General features: G+C 38.2%; 1 protein-coding gene across 22 annotated transcripts in view; it reads left to right on the top strand.

Moving 5' to 3' along the window:
* LOC129721480 (glucose transporter type 1) overlaps positions 1-19,735 on the top strand; it is a 551,257-nt gene extending 531,522 nt beyond the window's left edge. For 18 of the 22 annotated variants that reach the window (XM_055674088.1, XM_055674089.1, XM_055674092.1 and 15 more), the window contains one exon: positions 19,457-19,715. In XM_055674088.1, the coding sequence (XP_055530063.1) occupies positions 19,457-19,569 (113 nt within the window). In that variant the 3' untranslated portion in view covers positions 19,570-19,715. Of the gene's footprint in view, positions 1-19,456 lie in introns of all 22 variants that reach the window. The other 4 variants (XR_008727400.1, XR_008727398.1, XR_008727397.1 and 1 more) reach the window with 3 other exon arrangements.
* The last annotated feature ends 3,934 nt before the right edge of the window (positions 19,736-23,669 follow it).

The following is a 23,669-nucleotide window of genomic DNA, read 5'->3' as shown; positions in this document are numbered from 1 at the left end:
ACTCTCAAACTGCTGAGCAAGTCTTTGAGCCTTTTGTTCATTGGATACAAGAAAACGTTCACCATCTTTTAAAACTGGAATAGGCTTTGAAGGTTTCTTAAGAATCTTCGACAGCTTCCAAAAGGGTTTTGAATATGGTTTCAATTTTTCAACTTTAGTCTCAAAATTTTGATTTCTCAGAAGAGTAAATCTATGTTTAATCTCTTTCTGTAAATCTTCATAAATAGATTTAAAAACAGGGTAACGAGAACGTTGATATTGACGTCTGCGGACATTTTTCAAACGAATTAGAAGATTTTCGTCAATTATTGATGAATCAAATTTCACTCGAGCCTTTGGAACAGAATAATTCCTGGCATCAACAATTGCACATTTTAATGCTTCCAAAGCGGAATCAACATTCACTTCGTTTTGCAAATCAAGCTCATTATTGAAATTTCTCTCAATATGAGTTTTGTATCTTTCCCAATTAGCCTTGTTATAATTAAAAACAGAGCTCATAGGGTTTAAAACTGATTCATGTGATAAAGAAAAAGTTATTGGAAGATGGTCAGAATCAAAGTCAGCATGTGTGATCAAATCACTACATACATGACTTTGATCTGTTAGCACCAAATCAATTGTTGAAGGGTTTTTCACAGAAGAAAAGCATGTAGGACTATTCGGAGACAAAATAGAATAGTATCCTGAAGAACAAACATTGAATAAAATTTTGCCATTGGAATTACCTTGAGAATTATTCCATGAACGATGTTTAGCGTTAAAATCGCCGATTATAAAAAATTTCGAAGGATTTCTGGTGAGTTTTTGTAAATCACCTTTAATATAATTTTTGTGCTCGCGTGTGCATTGAAATGGTAAATATGCTGCGGCAATAAATAAAATCCCAAGTTCAGTTTGAACTTCAATTCCCAAAGTTTCAATAACTTTCGTCTCAAGGTGGGGAAGAGCACGATGTTTGATTCGGCGATGAATAACAATTGCAACTCCACCGCCGGAACCCTGAATCCTATCATATCTATGAACCACGTAATTGGGATCATATTTTAATTTTATGTTAGGTTTCAAAAATGTTTCAGTAATAATTGCAATATGCACATTATTTACTGTTAAAAAATTAAAAAGCTCATTCTCATTGGCCTTCAATGAGCGAGCATTCCAATTTAATATTTTAATTATTTTATTTAAAATCATTGCTAAATTTTAAATTAGAAACAATTTTAATAGTAAAATTTGTGCCTATTTGAATGGCTTCAAACATTGATTTTGCCTGCAACATGGCGTTCATAAGATCGAACATTGCCTGTTGCAAAAAAGAAAGTTTACCTACAATAGGCCCCAGGCAGTTGACATTAGAAAAAATATTTTCCGCAGCAATATTAGCTGGAGTAATAGGTGTACAATTATTTTCTAGCGTGTTTTGCTTACCCATATTAACGGTCATTTTCGAACTACCAACACTAGGCGGTATAATGTTCGAACTACCTGTAACCTGTGCATAAGTTAAACGGGTATGCAAAGGACTAGGTAAACTATGCGTCACTGGTACGCTTGGAGAATTTTGTTTTGAATTTTGTTTACCTTGCCTTGCCTTAACAATTGCTAAAAGGACTGGGCATTGATAAACATTTGACATATGGTTGCCGTTACAATTCGCACAGCGAAAATTTTTACTCTCTTTCACAGGACATGTGTCCTTTTTGTGAGAAGAGTCTCCACAATTAAGACATTTTTGGTCCATGTTACAGAATTTGGAACCATGGCCATAACGTTGGCAAGTACGGCATTGGGTGATATGCTTTTCACCTCCGCCATACTTCCTATAAATTTCCCACTTTACACGCACATTATACAAAGCATGTGCTTTTTCAAAAAATTTTAAGTTGTTAACCTCATTGCGGTTAAAATGAATTAAATAATTAACAAGGGAAATTCCAGTTCTCTGACTGTTATCGCCTCGTGATTTTTGTTTCATTAGAATTACTTGGGTAGGGGCTATGCCAAGTAATTCTGTTAAAGTAAGTTTGATCTCATCAACGGTTTGATCGTTGGTGAGACCTTTCAATACGACCTTGAACGGCTTGGCGCTCTTCGTGTCATATGTAAAAAATTTATAAATCTTTTCAGTTAAATACTGAATAAGACGATTACGACCCTTTATAGAGTCGGCTAATAAGCGGCATTCGCCTCTACGACTAATTTGATAGGTAACTTTAACGTCAGAAACAAACGTTGAAAGTTCCTTTTTGAAAATATTGAATTCAGAAGAAATGGTTACCACAATAGGTGGAACTTTTTCTTTTTTAAAGAATTGACATTTTTTATAGTTTCATTACTCATAACTTCCATTTCACCAGCTTCTTGCTCAGGCAAAATATCAAAAGGATTGTCACTACAGACACTCGAAGTTTCAGAAAGAGATGCCTCTCTTTTCCTCCCCGCAGCGATGCGCGGTTTCTTTTTCCGTCCAGCCATTTCAGGTGATACGAAAAAAAAGTTAAAACAAATGTTAAATTCAAAAGTAGGTAGTCTTGAGAAGGACTGCTGGGAAATAACTTTCAGGTAGTCTTTAAAAAACACACTGACAAAACACAAACTTTGAAGCTATAGGCAGTCAAAGACCAGTCCACAAGCAACCGAAAAAACATCTGATCTGTAAGACAGTTCAAGACGCACTGACCGATCCGAGCTTAGCCATTACTTGTGCACTTTGCCAAATCGAATCAGAAAATGAGATCAAAAGGTTAACATTTTAACCATTTAACATTTTAACTTTTTGGTATTTTAACATTTAAATATTTTAGCATTTCAATATTTCGATATTTTGACATTTGAACATCTTGAATTTTTTACAATGGGCAATCCTATAGGAAACCAGGTCACTAGTTACACGAGGCCTTTGAAAATTTATTTTTCGTGTTAGTTTGATTAAACGCAGTAAAGCAATGAAATTTGCACTTAAATAAGTTCCAGTTGGTGGATGCTCGTTCACTAAGGAGTCAACAAGTGTTTAAAAAGGAGAAAATTCAATATTTTTATCGAGCCGTAACTAAAAGTTTAACTCTAAACGCTCTATAAATAATACGTAAATATTCAGTTAACATCTAGGGCGTCCATAAAAAGTATTCATCATTTGGCCGCCAGCTTGAATTTAATCAGTGAAGCGCATTCTTAAACAAGTTGGTAACCATCGATTTTAATTCTGAGATCGGCATTTAAAAGCTGAGAAAAAATTAAAAAAAAATAAGATATGGGTCATTCCATACGAAGTGACCACGAAAAAGCACAAACTTGGACACGACCATCACAGATTCTGCTCAAAGTTGGGAGAATTATTCATCTACTGTCTCTTTGGAAAAATCCCAATTTTGGTGTCGATTGGAATACCCCCCGCTACCTAGGACCCCCCTCTTTATTGCATAGTCGCGCAATTTTTATTAAAAATCTCTTTTTTCTTTTTCTTACAGTTCATAGACGAATTGTCCGAAAAATACTGATAGATGATTTCTGAAGAAATTAAACCATGGAATCCAGATAAATTATTTTTGTATTTGAAAACTAAATTTACATTTTTCGACAAATGCAGCCATTTTTATTTTGAATTTGATAATTTTGTCGTGTTCCTTGGAAAATTTCACATAAGAAACAACTATCATCCCGAGGTAATATGAGCCGATTTCGAGATATAAAATTTTTACAAAAAAAGTTGTAAATTTCGTAATTATTTTATTTTATAATTTATAGACGTGAGACACCCGAAAAATAGTGATAGACGAATTTTGAGGGAAATAAACCAAGGAATCCAGAAAAAATGTTGTTTTTGTCCGGAAGTGTTGCCAGATAGATTATTTTTGTATTTTAAAACTAAATTTGCATTTTTAGGCAAATGCAGCTAATTTTATTTCAAATTTGATGGTTTCATCGTATTTCTTGGAAAGTTTTATGTAAGAAACACTTATCGCCCCGTGGTAATATGAGCCAATCTCTAGATATAGCATTTTTACGAAAAAAGTTCTGAATTTCGTAATTAATTTTTCGTAAAAAAGTTATATCTCGAGATTGGCTCATATTACCTCGGGATGATAGTTGTTTCTTATGTTGAATTTTCCAAGGAACACGACGAAATTATCAAATTTAAAATAAAAATGGCTGCATTTGCCGAAAAATGTAAATTTAGTTTCCAAATACAAACAAAAATTATCTGGCAACACTTTCAGTCAAAACTTATATTTTTTCTGGATTCCTTGGTTTTTTTTCTTCAAAAATCATCTATCAGTATTTTTCGGACATCTTACGTCTATGAATTGTAAGAAAAAGAAAAAAGAGATTTTTGACAAAAATTGTGCGACTTTGTAATAAAGAGGGGGTCCTGGAGAGCGGGGGGTATTCCAATCGACACCAAAATTGAGATTTTTCCAAAGAGACAGTAGATGAATAATTCCCCCAACTTTGAACAAAATCTGTGATGGTCGTGTCCAAGTGGCATGTACACTCCATATGGAATGACTCATATGTACATTAGGGTGGGGAAAAATGATCGATTTTCCAGAACCAAGTTTTTTTGGTTCCTTTTGGGGTCCCAAACAACCCTAAACTTACCTGAAGTCGATTGGTTTTGTCTCCGCTTGGCGCATTGCATTTCAAATTTGTATGAAAATGTATATGGGAAAACCTACTTTTTTGCATTTACCTTTCTAGAGAGCTCAATAATGCTCTAATAATGCACTACATTATGTTAAAGTATAGTATTTTAGATGCCTAACAACTTTGCAGAAGACACTGAAGAGCTAGAACGTCCCTAAGTAGAGCTATAGTTGTTCAAAGTTGAGTATGTCGATTTAAATGCAGAAAATCTTGTTTTCTGCCAACATTACCAATGTACTGGCGTCAGTAAGATTCCTATCAGAAGTAACTTGTCGTAACGAGTTTATACACTCAGCTGGACAAAGCAAACAAATTTAGGTCAATATTCTAGACACAAATAGAATCTACAACGTGTTTCAGAGGTTACTTTTGATGGAAATCTGACTAACGCCGGTACACTGGCAGTGTTGGCAGAAAAAATGATTTGCAACATAAATTTCGACATACTCAACTTTGAACAACTGTAGTATTTTTTTGGCACACCCTAGCTCTTTAGTGTCTTCGGCCAAGTTGTTAGGCATCAGAAAACCTACCATTAGAAGTCATGGAACCTATGATTTGAGCCACTTTGAGCTCTTTAGAATGGAAACTGCGAAAAAGTTGGTTTTTCCATACAAATCTCCATATAAATTTAAAATGCAATGCGCCAAGCGGAGACAAAACCAATCGACTTCCAATAAATTGAGGATTGTTTGGGGCCCCAAATAGAACAAAAAAAACTTGGTTCTGCCTTTCTGCTATCAAGTTTCGTTTTTTCCATATAACGATTCCCCACCCTAATGTACATTCAATAAAATAGGGGTGTCACGTAAAAAAACATGCCAATCGAGCAAATTTTCTGTAACGAGTTTCAATATATTCGCGCACGCCGCGCGATGGGTATCGGAGTAGCTCATACTAACCACGCATATCACAATAAGGCCGAGGACATACTGGTACGGCTCACGTTGCGAAGGTGATTCGCTTTGCCGTAGGCAAATGAACAGCCCTAAGTAGAGCTGTACATTAACCTACGGCGAGGCGAATTGCATTCGCAACGCAAACCGCGCCAGTACTGCCGTAATCTCGCAGACTGACGTATGCGACAGTGAGTAAAATTTTCAGTACGAAGCTTTTCCCAAAAACGTTTGTATGATAACTGTTAGGACGAACTTCAACAATGTGATCTGTACATAATGCATTGGTATAATCACAAAACATTGCCGAACGTATGATTTGTACAAAAAGGTTTATAACTGAATTTATGTTACCAACGTCGTTTTGTTGTTGAAACAGCGATTTTTTCTCCACTGTTTCTACAACCGATTAACGTACATCGATCGTAGTATGCGACAAGTCGCTCAACTTTTTTTTCATAATCAGGCAAATAGTCAGCTGATGAAAAGTGCGAACTTTTCGCATCACATTTCAGAGATGTTTCCAACTCTGCTACAACACGCCTTGATCCTGATATTAGTAACGCCACTTCTAATGTTCTTGTAGATGCTGTTGACTTCGATGTTTTCACTATCAATGCTGATATGGTTGTAACGGCTTTAGCGAAGTTAAAGTCTGCATCCATTGCTGGGCCAGACGGCATTCCATCATGCGTGCTGAAAAAGTGCGCTGGTGTTCTAGTTGAACCTCTGCGAGCAATTTTCAATCTTTCCTTGCAAAGTCGAACGTTCCCTACAATCTGGAAAAGCTCATGCATGACGCCAGTATACAAAAAAGGAGACAAAACGGATATTACCAATTATCGTGGGATAACTTCACTGTCTGCTGGATCGAAATGCTTTGAGGTCATTCTTAACAAAGCGATTCTTGAAGCATGTAAATGCTATATCACGCCATCTCAACATGGATTCTTCCCCAAGCGTTCTGTTGAATCAAACCTGTGTGAGTTTACCTCCTTCTGCATAAACAATATGGACAGTGGTGCGCAAATTGACACGATATATACGGACATTAAAGCTGCTTTTGACACGGTAGACCATCAAATACTGGATGCCAAATTTCGACGTCTCGGCTTCTCGGGTAGACTATGTGACTGGTTGAAATCCTACTTGACAAACCGAAAGCTATACGTAAAGATAGGATCGGCTGAATCGGCAACGTTCAGTCCGCAGTTCCTCAAGGTAGTAATCTGGGACCAGTTTTATTCGCTCTTTTTTTCAACGATGTCTCTCTGGCTCTACCGAGCTGATGTGTGCTGATCTATGCGGGTGATTTGAAAATTTACCTCGCCATTCGCAAGTTGGACGACTGTTACTATCTACAAGACATGCTCAACAGCTTTACCAAATGGTGCCAACTAAACCATCTTGTGATTAGCATAACGAAATGCTGTGTAATATCATATCGGCGAGTAAAAAATCCTGTTCTGTTCAATTACTCCATCGACGGAATTATTTTGAATCGAGTCGAGCAAATCAAGGACTTAGGTGTTCTGTTGGAAAAAAAATGCACTATTCCTCAATAGTAGAGAAAGCCAACCGCCAACTCGGCTTCATTTCCAAAGTTGCTGCTGACTTCACCGATCCACTATGCCTACGCGCATAGTACTGCTCTTTGGTTCGGTCCATTCTTGAATTCGCTTCTATTGTATGGTCGCCCTATGAGGAGGTGTGGATTGCCAGAATTGAGTCAGTGCAGCATAAGTTTGTCCGACACGCGTTACGAAATCTTCCCTGGAGGCGTCCTCACGGCTTGCCTTCCTATGAAAATCGATGTGCATTAATTGGCATCGAAACAGCCAATCGTCGGAATGCCAACCAAGCAGTTTTTGGAGCTAAAATTTTACAATCTGAGATCGACAGTCCCGTGTTGCTTAGTCAACTTCAAATCTACGCACCTCAACGCATTCTAAGGTCCAGGCAATGGCTACGACAACCATCTAGGAACACTGTATATGGCGACAACGACCCTATGATTAGTATAAGCCGACGATTCCAAGATGTTTACCATTTGTTTGATTTCAACGTGTCAACAAAAACCTTCCATCGGCGTATTCGAGGCAGAATATGATATTTTATGTGCTTTACATTAGATCATTAAGACCATGTGTAGTCAGATGATTTTATACAAATAAACAACATAAACAACAAATAGTCGCGATTCGAGAATACTTTTTTGGAAATGAATTTAGTTTGGAATAAAATAGCATTCGTGGCCTCTGCCATCTCCCATCTGCACTTATTCCGTATAAAAATCAAGTGCGCTTTAGTTGTCCACGACCATGAACCAAGCATCGTGGCCTTAGAGGGCTACAGTATGATCAAAGTTTTGTGATTGTCAACTTCGTTCCGCGGCGAGTTTTATTCGAGCAGTGCGTCCTCCGGAGTCCAAAAAATGCACGATTTTCCGCCATAGGACCTCGATGAATTTCTCTGCTAATGTCGTTCCCGGTAATCACCAGTTAGCCTGGGTGCACGCACTTGCCAACTTCCTCGATTTCATCCCCGCTAAGCTGAATCCATGGTCGGAGATTAACACAGTCTTCTCTGGGGTCAATTCTAGGCTTCTGTTCATCATCTTGATTCAGGAAATATCCATATTGAGTGGTATTCGATGATTTTGGGATGTTTTCCAGAGAGCAGAAGTCGTCATTTTAGATTTCAAAAGGCCTAATGTCTGGCCTCTGGGTATCATTCTAGTTCGGGAAATTCTTATATTGGGTGGTATTTGGCCATTTTGGTCCGTTATTAGGAAGCCAGAAGTTGGCATCTTAGAATTCAGAATAGTCTCTGGGGGCAATTTTTGGCTCCTGGGCATCATTCGGATCATTTTGTTTTTTTTTTTTTTTTTGGAAAAATTGTTTCAAATATGTGTTTTACTTGGACTGAACCCTTCTCTTGCAGAGAAGAGCGAGGTGTCCTACCACCATAGAAGTATTTCCTGCTCCAAAAAACATCTACATGCCAAATTGTGTTAAATTTGCGAGTCGTTGAATGCAATAAAAGCATCACAAACATAGTGGGGTTGGATTTACGTCACGTTGAGTAGAAATGGCGGATACGTCATTTCGTTTTCGTGAATTTATGACGCTATTTTTTGCACTTTTGATAAAATTTCGGTGCCTATAGGTCCGGTTTGATGTGTTCTATCATTTAATCGCAAAAAACACAAATCGGCCACTTTGGCGCTTACGTCAGTTTGCGAGATTACGGCAGAGTATGTCCACGGCCTCAGAGACTCAATTCTTTTTTTTTGCATTTTATTTCTAAGAAAAGAGATTCAAAATAGTTTTCTGTTGTAGATTTGGATAAACTATACTAGTGTATAATTAGAATTGTCGGCACATCATTTAAAATAAAGCGTACCATCAGAACTTCCTGATAACCGCTATGAGCACGCTCTACAGCCAAGTTTTCCACTCTTGCCGAGGTGAATAAAGCAAAAATCGGGTGCTTCGGTGAACATGACCATATGCACAATAGTTCTGAAATCTGACTTGCGACATATCAAACCTAAAGTTTTGCTAGAATGCGCCCTGGAAATAAATATAACCCCTCAAAATAAACCCCCACTCTGACAGGCAATTTCACATTTTTCTTTCGTACTTTGGAGTGCAAAAATATGGCAATAGCATTAAGTGCAAAAAACGACAAATCAATAATCTGCATGTTATCTTAAGCGTCGTGCTGACCAAACTGCTACACCTTTTTCATATACAATCTTGATCAGCTCAACGATCGATGACGGAATATGCACGATAAATCGGTTTTGCTCATAGTGACAATTTAATGAGTATTTAAGTTATCAGATGGCAGCACTAACCGTCGGAAATCGGTCGTGTTCAAAATGTATTGAAATTTGGAAGCTAGGTATCTTGTTCTAGTTATCTTTGAGGTCACCCATTTAGAAAAGAATTAAGAACCAGTTCGTAAGAGGCGCAACCGCATGTTGTTTTGATGTTCTCCGATTGCGCTGAAATTTTCGCGTTTGTTGGTCTCTTCAAAGTAGGAAGTTGGATTCGCCGCCATTTTTAATTTAATCATTAAAACGCGTTTTTGAACAGGTTGGCAATCACCGATTTTAATTCTGAGACAACCATTGGAAAGCTGAGAAAAAATCTACAAGATACATTTAAAAAAGCAGGTGTGTCGCGAAAGAAACATGGCCGTCGAGCCAATTTTCTATACCGAGTTTTAACATTTCCAACGCGCGCCGCGCGATCGATATAGCAGCAAGCGCTGCTTGCCACGCAGCGCACACTGAACGCACATCGTTTAGTATGCGCGAAGTACATGTTTTGAATAGGTCTTTATAAACAACTTTTTTGGATAGGGTAGAACTGCCATAGATGGACTACTTTCTTTAGTGGACAAGATACTTCGTCAGACAAATGGTGACCATTCGCCCATTTGTAATTTACTGCTTGAAACATGGGAGGTTAGAGCATAAAAGTTTAATCATAATAACACATGTTCTCGACCACAACTATGTGCTTGTTCACTGTTGCTTCAATGAATTGTTTAGTTACATGAAGAGAAATCTGCCATACGTATCTAAAACGCATATTTTCCAACCTGTTCAAAAACGCGTTTTAATGATAAAATTCAAAATGGCGGCGAATCCAAGATGGCGGTCAAACTTTTGAATACTTCACATGAAAGCCCTAGATGTTTTCTGTATAATGAAATGCTGTTTGTAGAGGGTTTTGGGACAAATATTTGTGATATAGCTTGATAAAAATATTCGATTTTCACTTTTCTGAAAATTTGTTCACCCCTTGGCGAACAAGGGATCCACCAAATGGAACAAATTTATGTGCAGTTATTAATTTTTTACTGCGTTTAATCGAACTAAAATAAAAAAAAAATCAATTTTCAAAGACCTCGTGTCACTAGTGGCCTGGTTTCAGCGAGAATTGCCCTCACTAAGGTGCCAATCATCGTATGAAAAAAAAAGTGACCAGAAAATAAAAAAAAAAACTATACAAAATGTTCACCTGCTCGAAAAACACCCTGTGCAAACTTTCAGCTCAATCGGACCTAAAATGGGGTGGCGCAAAGCGATTGAAGTTTGACTTTTTTGAAAACCGAAAAATCACCCAAGGTGGGGGGGTACGTGAAATTTCAGTTTTCGAATATTTTTTTTTGATTCCAAATGTCTTCAAAACGCATGGAACGTCGAGAATTGGTGTCAACTGAAAAAAATTTTTTTTTGCAAAAATTTACTCTCTGGGACTGGTCGTTTCTTTCAATTGTGGAAGATGGAGTTCAAAATGTTTAGAATTTATCTTTTGAAATTGATCACTAGTCCCTCGAAATAGCTTGAATAATGATATACACTATAACCAGCATCAAATACATTATGTTTCATTAGGGTGGTTCATTTATTCGACATGGGGTAGTTCATAATATTGTGTAAAAATGAGTATAAAATGAAAAAAATCACTTTTCACTGAATACTAATAGAAAAATTCCTGAAAATATAATATTTATTATATCATTGTCGTTAGGGTGGCAATGTTGAATTGGAAAAATTATAAGTAAAATGGCATGATATTACAAAACAAATTTACAAAATCTATCAAAAAACTACTCTATGCAAAAAAAAATTATCTCAAGCAAAATTAAGATTGTGTCTCGTGAATGCTTTCATGTCATTTGCAAAATCACACACGGGAGGTACATGGATTTTGAATATTTGAAACATGTTTTCAATTTCTCAAAAGTTCATAAACGGAGGAAACTGATGAAATATGTTTTATTTTACTTTGTTTGAAAATCTACTCTCTAAGACACTTGTACTTGTTCTTTCGAATGTTGTACCAGACAATTTATTCGTTTTATTTACTACAATAATGTCCTTTGCCAACACTTGATTAAACACACAGTGCTCTGGCTTATATAATCGGACAAAAGACTGTATCGATGTTATTCAGTGATATTGAGAGTATAAGGTTCTCAATCAGATACGCAACACAATTGACTCGTTCTTTCTGGGTTGGCGTCGTTTTGACAGTTCGACCATACATTTTCTGTCAAGTTTACATCATCAGAACGTGAACGTGCCCATTGGCTGAAACTTTGCATAGACGTTTTTATAGGCAAAAGATGCCATTTTGTGCTATTGGTTCAATTTTTTGAAACACAACTCATTTTTGAAAAGCTATTGAAAAATGCTATTCCGCCAACACGGTTCGTTTGAGCGGTGTGACAACTTCGGCAAAGTTGTAGATAATAGTTTTGTTTTTCAAAAAAAAAGAAATATTCACTCTAAGAATAAATTAATAATTTTTGAAAAAAAAATTAAAAAAAAGTTCTAAATTAATTATCCAAAACTGCCCATTTAAAAAAAACTGATTTTTTTTTCATAAAAACTACGAAAGTTTACTTGAACAACGAAACCGGCCATGGAGAAATCAGAAAAAAAAGATATAATATTTTTTAAATTATTCATTTTTCACAGGGTACATTTTTTTTGGAAGAACAAAGTTATTATTTACTACTTTGCCTAGTGTAGGTGGCCAATCAAATAAACCGTTTTGACTGTAGAAATATTTTTAATTCCTGATAGAGTGCTCTATTGGAAATTAAAAATATGTCTACAATCGAAACGTCATAGTGGCTTCGGCAAAGTTGTAGATAATATTTTGTCCTCAAAAAAAAAATGCCTTTTAATACAAATAATTGAAAATATTTTTTTTTAATATTTTTTTTTTTCAAAAAATGATAACTTATTTTTCTTGATTTATAAATGATCGGACTGGCTTCATTGTTTTGGTAATCTTTTTTAGATTTTATTAAAAAAATCAAGTTTTCAAGTTTTTGAATAATTAATTTTTAATCTTTCTTTTAACTTTTTTTTGAATAAATAATTTTTTAAGAAAAGACAGAATTATTATCTACAACTTTGTCGAAGACATCACACCAATCAAACGAACCGAAGTGCTTTTTTTTTTATTTTATACCCATTTTTCACAATATTATGAACCACCCTATGTCGAATAAATGAACCACCCTAATGAAACATAATGTATTCGATGCTAGTTATAGTGTATATCATTATACAAGCTATTTCGAGAGACTAGTGATCAATTTCAAAAGATAAATTCTAAACATTTTGAACTCCACCTTCCACAATTGAAAAAACGACTAAGTCCCAGAGAGTAAACTTTTGCAAAAAAAAATTCTCAGATGACACCTATTCTCGACGTTTCATGCGTTTTTAAGTCATTTGGCATCAAAAAAAAATTTCGAAAACCGAAATTTCACGTGATTGATTGATTTTTCGGTTGTCAAAAAAGTTAAACTTCAATCGCTTTGCGTCACCCCATTTAAGGTCCGATTGAGTTGAAACTTTGCACAGGGTGTTTTTTCGAGCAGGTGAACATTTTGTATAGGGTTTTTTTTTTTTGAAATTCGAGATGACCATTTTGGCTGGCACCCTACTATTCACATTTGAAAGTTCAAATCCTGACGATGGTCATAAACTCTGGCCATATGTCGAACTGGTTCATGCGAGCCGTAGGTAGTACGGTGAGTCCCAAAACGCAGCAGTTGTTGATGTCGTTGAGGTCGGGCTGGACAGTGCAAGTTATATATATGTTGGATCATCGACATTTTTCGGTGAAAAGTAGACTTAAAAAGCAATTATTTCCGAACGTTTCGACCTACTTTATTACAATTTTTTTTCGGTCATCCTCAGCGGGTTTTGCTAAACAATCTAGGTTATACCGACGTTTCTAGATCCTAGAACGTTCGGAAATAATTGCTTTTTAAGTCTACTTTTCACCGAAAAATGTCGATGATCCAACATATATAAAATCAAGCGGTGATGATCTCAACGAAACACAGTGCAAGTTAAGCGACGAAAGTATTTCAGGGCAGTCATAATCGCCCAGCAGGATTTTGAAAGTCATTGAAGGAGCGGTGTGCACATGGTCGATTGGATCAAAATCCAAAGTGTGGATCCCAAACAACACAGCTGGTTTCTAATATTGGTCGCACCAGCGAGCAGAAAAGGGTGCGCCATTTACCTGGATCTTGAAATTCTTTTCTCAATTTTTAGAATGAATCCTAGCTGTCGAATACCTTTATTGATGATCATTTCATAGTGCTGTCGGAACGTGAGCTGATTAGCCAAAACAACACCGAGGTTAGTAACAACAGTATTACGTTGCAAGGGCTGATCATATATGCAGTGGATATATGGCAAATAGGTAACATGACGAAAAATATGCATTTTTCTTTTAAAAATTTTCAATTTTCAGGGTCTTCCTACTCTTCTAAACATCGCAAAAAATATCAAAAAATATCGGAATATAGCGTTTTGTAAAGCAACTCAAGAGCTTTTATTTCGTGTATAAGACAAGTGTGCCAAATGGGGTAAAACGACCCAAGAATGTTTTTTTTTTTCAAAAACTGTCAAAATCACTAAAATCACAATAATTCCTGCTAGACTTTATAGATTTTGCTGAAAATTTGAATAATCACTCTACCTAACCAGAACTACCTACTTTACCAAAAGATAATCTATTTAGGGTAAAACGTTCGTTGAAGACCTTCTATCCCGAAATGCCGCCAAAATCACTAAAACTGCTAGAGCTCGGGTTAGACTTGATATATCTGCTCAAAATTTAGATTATCACTCTAGTTAAATAAGAAGTTTAAAGGCAAAATGACATGAGTGACAAATAAATTTACAGGACGAAAAAAAATTTTTTTTCTTGGAAAATACCTGGCGAACCCGAGATTAGCATTTCAGAAAACAATTAAAAAGCTTTTATATGATTTCAAATCCTGACTAATACGAACTGAAATTTTTCTTGACTTTTTCACTAAACACTCAAAACTCAAGACTTTTTCACTCGACACTTTCACCAAAAGCGTCAAACAGGGTAAAAGATATTATAGATATGATGGTTGCTGGAAGACTTCAATGTTCCGAGTTTTGTTGAAGCAAATGAAGTAAGTTATACTTTGAGTTTCATGTTCATCTTTTTAGTTCAGATTTGCTTAAAAATTTATTGTCATCGGTCCCATTCCCCGCATTCTTCGCTTTTTTTTTCCAGAGTGGGCCAAAAAAAACTTGTTACCCTGATTGCTGTTATATCAATAAAAATAAACAATCATTTAAAAATACGACTTCGAACACTAATGCTCACCAATTTATACTCATGATGTTCTTCAACGTTCATTAATGAACCATCTTGCTTTACGCTAAGTTTTGCCGCTTAGTAAATATTATAGAAAATCGTGCAAATAATGATTTTATTTGCTCCGCCGTCAAGTAGGAACTCGGTTGGGAATATTTATTTTCACAATTTATTTAATTTCGTCATATCGATAATATATTTACCTTGTTTGATGCTTCTCTTGAAACTTGAGTCAAGAAAAATTTTAGTTCTTTTTAGTTAGTTTTTAAATGATGCATCTGGATTTGATATCAAATAAAAGCTCGTTAGTTGTCTTATAAACCGCTACATTCAGGTTCTGAACCTTTTCGGCAGAGAAAACAGCACCGTAAAAGTCGCCAAGTATTTTCTGAAAAATCAATTTTTTTCGTCATGTAAAATTTTTTGTCACTTTTGTCACCTTGCCCTTATGTTCTTATTAACCTAGAGCAAATCTAGCAAGTCTAACCCGAGTTATTGCAGTTTTGGTGATTTTCACGGTGTTAAATCCGGCAGGAAATATTGTAATTCTAGTGATTTTGATGGTTTTTGAAAAAAAACCTTCTAGGGCCGTTTTACCCTATTTGGCGCACTTGACTTACAAATGATATTAAAGCCCTTGAGTTACCCTACAAAACGCTATATTCAGATATTTTTTCTAGCGATGTTGAGAAGAGTAGAGTGACTCTGAAAATTGACAATTTTTAAAAGAAAAATGCATTTTTTTTCGTCATGTTACCTATTTGCCATATATTAGGGGAATTAGGGGCATAATGAGCACACGGGACGAAATGGGCACCTCTCTTTAATGCGAACTGGAACTCTTCCGTAGTTACTACAGTATCTCTTTATGTAGAACAAAAGTGATTTGTCTGTTTAAAATATGGAAATATATTGGAAAAATCAACTTGGTTCCCGGATGTTGGAAAAATTATTATTATTGCGCACTACAAAATAAGTATGTAGACACATCAATATGACGTATGGGTCGTACCCCAAATTTCACCAGCATTGAAGTTTTGATTTTAAGCTATAATTAGTATTAAAATCTCATGTTAACTTTGACTAATTCGATAGGGGCGAAATGTTCACTCTTAGGTGGGGTGAAATGAGCACACCTTGTCACATAAACTTACCTGAAATTCATCTCAGTAGACTTGTGGGTTTGTCTGTTTCCATAGTCAGTGTTTGTTTACAGTGATGGTGCGAACATATATTAGAAAATCTCGGAGACCGAATCGGCCAGAAAAAGGGACTGCAGGCAGAATTGGCCACCATAAGGCGCGAAGGGACATTCACTAAACAAGCCGCCAAGTATCACGGCATCTCGCGACAAACGTTGGCCCATTAGTTGTACTTTTACACAGTTTCAAGATATGTTCTATAAGAGTGCTCATTATACCCCGTGGGTGCTCATTATACCCCAGTAGGGTGCTCATTGTGCCCCACACATCGACTGATTGCTAGTTATTGATGCATGAATCTAATTTGTGGTTTTCACCATTATACGATAAACTTTTCAATTTGTGAATAGTGTATTTTTAATTATAGTATAATACTTTTGCACTGGAAACAGCTTAAACTTTTTGTCGTTTTCCATGCTTAAATCAGCCACCAAGTTAGGGTGCTCATTATGCCCCTATTCCCCCTTCTCTTAATGCAGAATAATATCACCATTTTTTAGGAAAATCCATCAAGTCTAGCAGGAGTTATTGCACTTTTTGGTATTTGAACGTTTTTGGACATAACATCTCCAACCCTCTAGTGCTCAGTGCCACCTTTAGACGGTCTTCAATTGAACCTCTACAAAGCTTCAATAAGAACTTCAAAGATGTTTTTAATGCTGTCTACAAATTAATTTGGGCACTAGATGGTTAAGGGCCATTTTACCCCACTTAACCTCAATGAAAAAAAATGAAATTTCGCCAAACTTCCTACCTTAAATAGACAAACAAACACTGAAAATTTCAGCTCAACCGAAGAACATCAAAACAACGTCCCTCAGGAAGGTGATTGCGCCTCTCGCGAACTGGCTCTTAATTTTGTTAGCCTACTAAAACTAGCGAACCTATACATTAGAGAAATGACAAGACACTCACCGTTAAGGCAACTGTCAACATCAAAACGGATAACGGCAATGCAAAATGATACAACTCGCCCGTTTTGATGTTGACAGTTGCCTTAACGGTGAGTGTCTTGTCATTTCTCTAATGTATAGGTTCGCTAACTAAAACGCAACCCGTATTGAGAAAGCTACGTGATAGTCATTGATGTAGCTTACACTCTCTCAACCTGCCTTCTTCTTCATTATTCTCAAAATTAATTTTTTTTTGTCAACTCTCATGTCCTTTTGACATGCGAGTCGAGATTTGATGTTGATAATTTGACATTTATTCTGACAGTTTGTTATTTTGACACTTTGGTATTTCGATATTTGACATTTTGAAATTTAAACACTCTAGTATTTAGTTACTTTAACATTTTGTGTTTAACTTCTAAAATCTGGTATATAGTTCAGCGTTCCTGACAATTGGTGCGGGATGTTTGAAATTTTAAACTTTTATACTTTTAACCTTTGAAAATCGTTTAATTTCGAACGAACAATTTCAATTTCGATTAAACTTTGTGTAAGTTTAATAGAGGAAATATATACAATGTTTAATTTGAATCGAAAAAGTTCATGTTTTGTCATTAACCTATTTCGCTGGATGATTGATTATGTACAAATCAATAGAGCTTCGAGAATATCAAACACAAAGACATTTCTCTTTCATTATTATATGACACGCAGGCTATCTTTCTTTTAAGTAAAACATTAGGCCAGCGGTAAAACCTCTTATATACACCCAACGCAAACGGGGAACATTTTATTACTTTAGGGCAATTTTTTATTACTTATTGTGTCTTATGACTGCGCATTATACACAAATAGTAATAACCGAAAAGTAACAAAAATTATGACGGGCACACGCTTGTATGTGTTTCTGCAGGAGAACATACAGCCAAGCACCGCAATGCATGTGTTAGCAAGACTTCACTCGCTGCATTTGTATTGATGCAACGATCAGATTCATTTTTGCTTCCCTTCATCCCCACATAATGAGAATCTCACCCGTCAACCTCAAATATCTAATTAGAAACACTTTCGTTTCGTCCCCCAGTGTTTACATGAAATGAAAATATGTTATACTGTCTGAACAGAGTTGCCGAAGTTGCGAATATTGTTCTGGATGGGCACGAGTTTTGTATTTTCAAACAGGTGCAAATGAGTTTCCATGAACCAATGAGTATTTGTTTTGAATAGCTTGCAAGAAAGCGAATGTTTTTGTTTTTCTCTAACGCAGTTTACAGATCGTGATGTCATTTAAAGACGCATTTCAAGTCTTTGAAATCATCAACGTTTGCATACTCTATGACGGGGAAAATGCTGCTTGGCAGCTCTTGTCATATTCTTCCTCTACTCCGTATGCATACAACGAGCGAACTAATACACGCTCACCGGATGAATTGGAGATTGAAGAAACTTGTAACATGTGCAACATATGCGACGGTGTGTGATTTTTTTTTTTTAACTTGAGATGGAAAGGGAACAGTTTATGACAGAAAAAATCTTGCATGTAGTTGCACGACCATTATTAGATGGTCGTACTCCCGTAACACGTGCTAAATATATGACAGTATGTGTTGTTACTTTACTGGGGAAGAATTTTATTGCCTTTTTAGTAATAGGTTTGTTACCTTAAAGGCAATTTTCCGCTATTGCTTCTAAGGTAATAAGGAAAAGTTTTGCGTGTACAGATTTAGTTATTAACTCTCCCAGCTGGTCTCGAGGTACGATGCTAGCCATACAAGCCAGTAGTCGTAGGTTCGAATCTCGGCTCGGGAGAGACTGTTAGTGTCAGTAGGATCGTAGCGCTAGCCCCGCAATTGTCCTGTACACTTAACAGTTGGCTGCGAAGTCTGTGTATAATAAACAGAAGGTCGAGTTTCGAATCGGAATGTAGCATCAAGGCTTTTTGCTTATATATTTATATATTTAATTATATAAATTTTTGCTTATATATTTATATATATTTAATTTTATTTTAATTGGCCATTTCCTGAATTAGATTTTGATCAGATAAAAATTAAGTTGTGGTGTCCTATAGAAGGAAATAAAGAGAAACATTTTTGGAAATCGACGAAGATGTCAACTGTTGTCGAATGTTATAAAACTAACAATACTGTAACACACGAATAAAACAAAAGGTAAACAATTCTCACAGACTTGAGACACCACACCACTGATCCCTACACATGCACACACCCATAAACTGGAACAACAGCCAATACAACACTACTACACATCCCGTCTCATTTCATATCAACATAAAAGTTGTTTCCAACTATTTAACTGTAGTCTCAGGAGATTTTTCATACTAGGATGCATGTAAACTCTATTTACCTTGAAGAGTAAAATAAATTTTTCAAATTAGTTTACCCGTAGTCAAGATTTGTGCATGTTTTTTCCAACGTTGTTTCGATCTTAATTCTTTACTTTTATCGAAGCATTTTCGCCGTTGCTGATCGGAAACAGTCCGGATCTGAATTGTATACATTTGTTCAATACAATTACTTATACCAATTTTTTTCATCTATTTCCAACCCCTGTTCTGCCCTCCCCGAATGCTGACTGCTTGGACTCTGCGTGCCTAACCCCGTTAACAGCTGCATCCGAACGTTGTTCCGAAAACGCAAGAAATACTCAAATGCGAACTGCTACCTGTGCGCCTCATCACCATCATCAGCAAGTACCTGTCTGCCAGAACACAGGGCCTTGACTGAAGAGCACCGCCTCGACTCCTCCTAACTCGTTTGCCAACTCGCAGTACGTCAGCATCGAGCATGCCGAAGATGACGACGACAACGATGGCACCGGCGGCGATGGTCAGCATCCACCGTCGAAACATTCTCATCATCATCATCATCATGTCTGCAGTAGCCGTAGTACGACGCCGGGCATGAGCCGCAAGTTTGCGGATGGCCTGGGCCGTAGCCGAACTAGCTTACGCAGTGAAACTGCCAGCAGTGCAGGCGGTGGTCATAGTCATCACCATCATCATCATCATCACCGTCGCCAGACTAGCAGTACCAGCAGCAACAGCTTTCATGCCAGGCAAACGAGAACCGATGATGACGAAACGGCAGAGGAGGAAGTCGCTGGCACCACGGCAACGTGCACCGAAGACGAACGCCATCCGGAGAGTGCTTCGACAATGTACGTCGAAAACTGCCACTGCTCGCGGGGTAATCTTACGACTACGGATGATGACGAAGAGATTCAGCAGTACTTCGTCGTGAACCGTAGTGTATCCCGTCGACCGTCGACCGTGAGCTGTGCCTCACGGGTTAGTCATCGCAGCAACCGAAGCACTCCCCGTAGCGGCGGCAGTCGAAGCAAGCGGGGAACTCCGCTCAGTGGTGCCAGTTGCTGTTCCCACCATTCGCATCACTCGCAGCAAACCTACCGGAGTCGAGGAGGTCCCGATTCACCTTCCTTTCTACACGACAGCGGATCGAACGCAACCATTTCCAACTTCAACATAAACCCGGCCCGGTTTCAGTGCAGTTACTACACTGCCGACGAAAGCGAGAATTCTTATTGTTCGATTAGTGGAGAGAATATACGACAAATCCAAACTCAAACCCAGATACAGTCTGCGCTGGAGATGAAACAAATCGAAGACAACAAGCGGTGGCAGTTTATGGAGAAGAAACGCGAACACTTGTCCCGTTTGCAACCGCTGCCATTGCCACCGGCCGATGGAAGCGATTACAACGATAGTCAGCAGGAGAATAGCATTGACGGTTCGATACTGTCGATTATCGAAAGCACTTCAAGCGACCAGCCAGGTGGATCGACGACGACCAGTACTACGACGTCCACCACGCAACGTCAACTGCAGCATATCGGGGACCGAGGTGCTAAGAAAGGTGCCGAAGGCAGTCAAATGATCCTCACACCGTCCAAAATTACAATCGAAAACATCGGTCAACTGACGGAAATTGCCGCCAAGGATTACGATTTTGACGACATCGACGTAAACATTCCGGAACTTTTTCATTCCCCCTCGAAAATCAAGTGGAACTTTCTTGCCGGACTAGACGAAAGCAAATCGAACAAGTCGCGGATCAGTTCGATCTCGAGTCTGGTGGACGCTGGCAGCAGTGGCCGTGGCCGAAGCGGGACAGAATCAGGAGGAGCCGACGTAAGCGAAACGGCCAGTGAACGCAGGCGGTACGACAGCAGCGACAACGACTACAGCCCAAATCGAATCCAACAGCAGCCGCTTCCTCCGATACCGGCTTCGACACCACCGCCACAGAGTTCATCCAACTGTAAAATCGAAGAGCTGCTCAAAAAATCATCACCGTCGGCTTCGGCTGAGTTCAAAACCGTTTCGATTTGGCGAGCGGAAAACGGAGACGAAGCAAACGCAATAATATTTCATCACGAAAGCGAAATAGTCGAGAACTGCTGTACGAATCATTTTTTAGATCACAGTAACTACGACATCTGTACGGTCGACAACTGCGACTATCTGATCAAGAGTACCGATACGCCGAAGAGCGATAGGAAGGGGAGTTTCAGCAAAAGTGAAGAGCGACTGAACAACTCCGTTGCGCTGTCGGGCTCGGCTGGCACCAAGCTGGAGCTGAAGCAAAGAAACGTGTTCACGTCAACGTTGTCCACGGCACACGCCACACCAGCAAACGTTTACAGCATTATTTCCCCGGACCTGCGGCGCTTCGAGAAGCAAACCAATCTAACCAGGAATTCGGTAAACCTCAGCCAAAACCTTTCGTCAGCCTCATCAACTTCATCGTCGTCAATTTTTCTGGGCAACTACAATCAAATCTATCGCAACATCAATCAAAACACCAGCGACGACAAACTACTGAACACGTTCTCATCTAGAACTCGGTTAACACCAACCACCAGATCTACGGCAAGTATCAACAATGTCAACACCGTCGCCAATAATAGCACCCTGGATCCAAGTAGCGATAACCGCCAACGGTTGGGGAGCTCGGTCTCCTTGAATCAACAGCCACCCTTTAGTATCACTTCTTCGACAGCAACTGCGGCCGCAGCATCCCAGTTTTACAACAAATCCTACCACCTCAATCTGACCGCACAGAACCGCTTGTACTTCCACGCATATTCCAACCTTGTCCGTGAGCAGGAACAGTGTCCACATCACTCACCTTCGCCCGCCCAATCGGAACAATCTAACGGTGGACAACAGCAACCCTGTGCCCAGTGCCAGGAACTGTATGGTTGTCCTTTGTACTACAGCAGCAATGCGACCAACGAAGACAGTGCCGGTGGTGGAACCTTCAACGATATTACCAACACAAGCAGCAGTGCCAGTCTAACCGGTTCTGGAACGGGAAGACGGGGCCTGGGAAGCCGACCCGGAACGGCTCGCTGGCGACGAAATGTAAGCCACTCGCTCCGAATTAACGGCTTGGTGCGCGTCGTACGTACCCGGGCTCGCAAATGTGCCGACTATATCCGCCAGAAGGAACACGAGAGCAACAGTCGCTTTCATCGGCGCAAATGAGTGCTCAAGTTTGTGAAGTGAGTAAGGAAAGGAAAGCCGCGATTGTTTTGTTCTCTTCCAGATGTTAAGGTAACACTCGGCAGTAGCGTAATTTTAGGAGCAAAGCCTACTTGAATGAACTATTCTGATCACTATAGGATAACGTTTACCACATACATAGAACAGTTAGCCGATAGAATTGCACTAGGAAATTAAATTTAGGCTAAATAAATAATCCAACTGTACTCTCGAATAATCTCGGGGCAACGTTCGGCCAGTGGAGCGTTTCCAAATATTTTGGGAACCGAAACACTCAGTATAACCAGATAGTACCGAAACGCGTAGCAGAAGAGACCGCCAGCATGGAGCGAATGAGAAGATATTACTAAACCCTAGTCAACACCGAATAAATAATATAAAATAAATTGATCGAGATTAAGTTTTTTGTACACTTTTTGATATTTTATTTTACAAAACCAAATATAAACTAAGTAGCTTTGTCTTTGCACAAATTAATTAAAAAATTAGGCGCAGCCAGGAGCACAGCAGGCCGAATCCGATTCGGCTCTCCTGCGCTCGCACAACAGAAGATTGCTCTAATCGAATGAAATCGTATGTAAAAAGTGATAATGCAGTTTAAAGAAAGAAAAAAACAAGTAGTAATCGTAGATATCTTCAAGAAACAAAACTAAACTAAGAATAGTGTTTTTTAACGAAACCCAAAAGAGCAAAAAAAGAAAATCCTGTACAGAAAGCAACAAAAGAGACAACTCGGAACACTTTTAAACAAAACAAATAACGATCACTAAAAATTGAGCCCAGAACATGCATCTCTAATCCAGTTGTTGAATAGTTCTTTTTTTAATGTTACCTCCTCGAGAACGAAAATGCGCCCTTCTCAAGGGCCGAAAAAGAGAGTGGTCAACAGAAACTATAAAAAAAATACACAGCAAACCAGGACGTTAGAACCTAACCTAGATATGATCAAGATTGAACGCAGCGAAGGAATTAATGTAGTATAAATAATATATTGAGAAAAAAAATCGAAACCTACGCGACAGATAGCGAAAATAACTCGTGTTCAGCTGTCAAAGTGACTGCTGCGGGGAAAACAAGTGTTTGTCAACAGCCAAGGGCTGAAAAAAAAAGAGAGAGCAAAATCACGGCTTCAGATTATCTATCGATTTTGATTTGATCCACTGTTGACACTGGGCTAAGCGATAGTTTTCAGTAAATGACCATCGCGCCAGTTGGTTCACTTTTTGTCAGTTTCGGTTGTGATATTAAATTTAAGGTTAAGTAGAAGAGTCAGTCACTGGAACCGGGAGTAGTAT

The sequence above is a fragment of the Wyeomyia smithii genome, chromosome 2 (assembly GCF_029784165.1).
Source record: "Wyeomyia smithii strain HCP4-BCI-WySm-NY-G18 chromosome 2, ASM2978416v1, whole genome shotgun sequence".
NCBI lineage: Eukaryota > Metazoa > Arthropoda > Insecta > Diptera > Culicidae > Wyeomyia > Wyeomyia smithii.
Note: the sequence above shows the minus strand (reverse complement) of the source record. Positions and strands in the feature narration are given on the sequence as shown.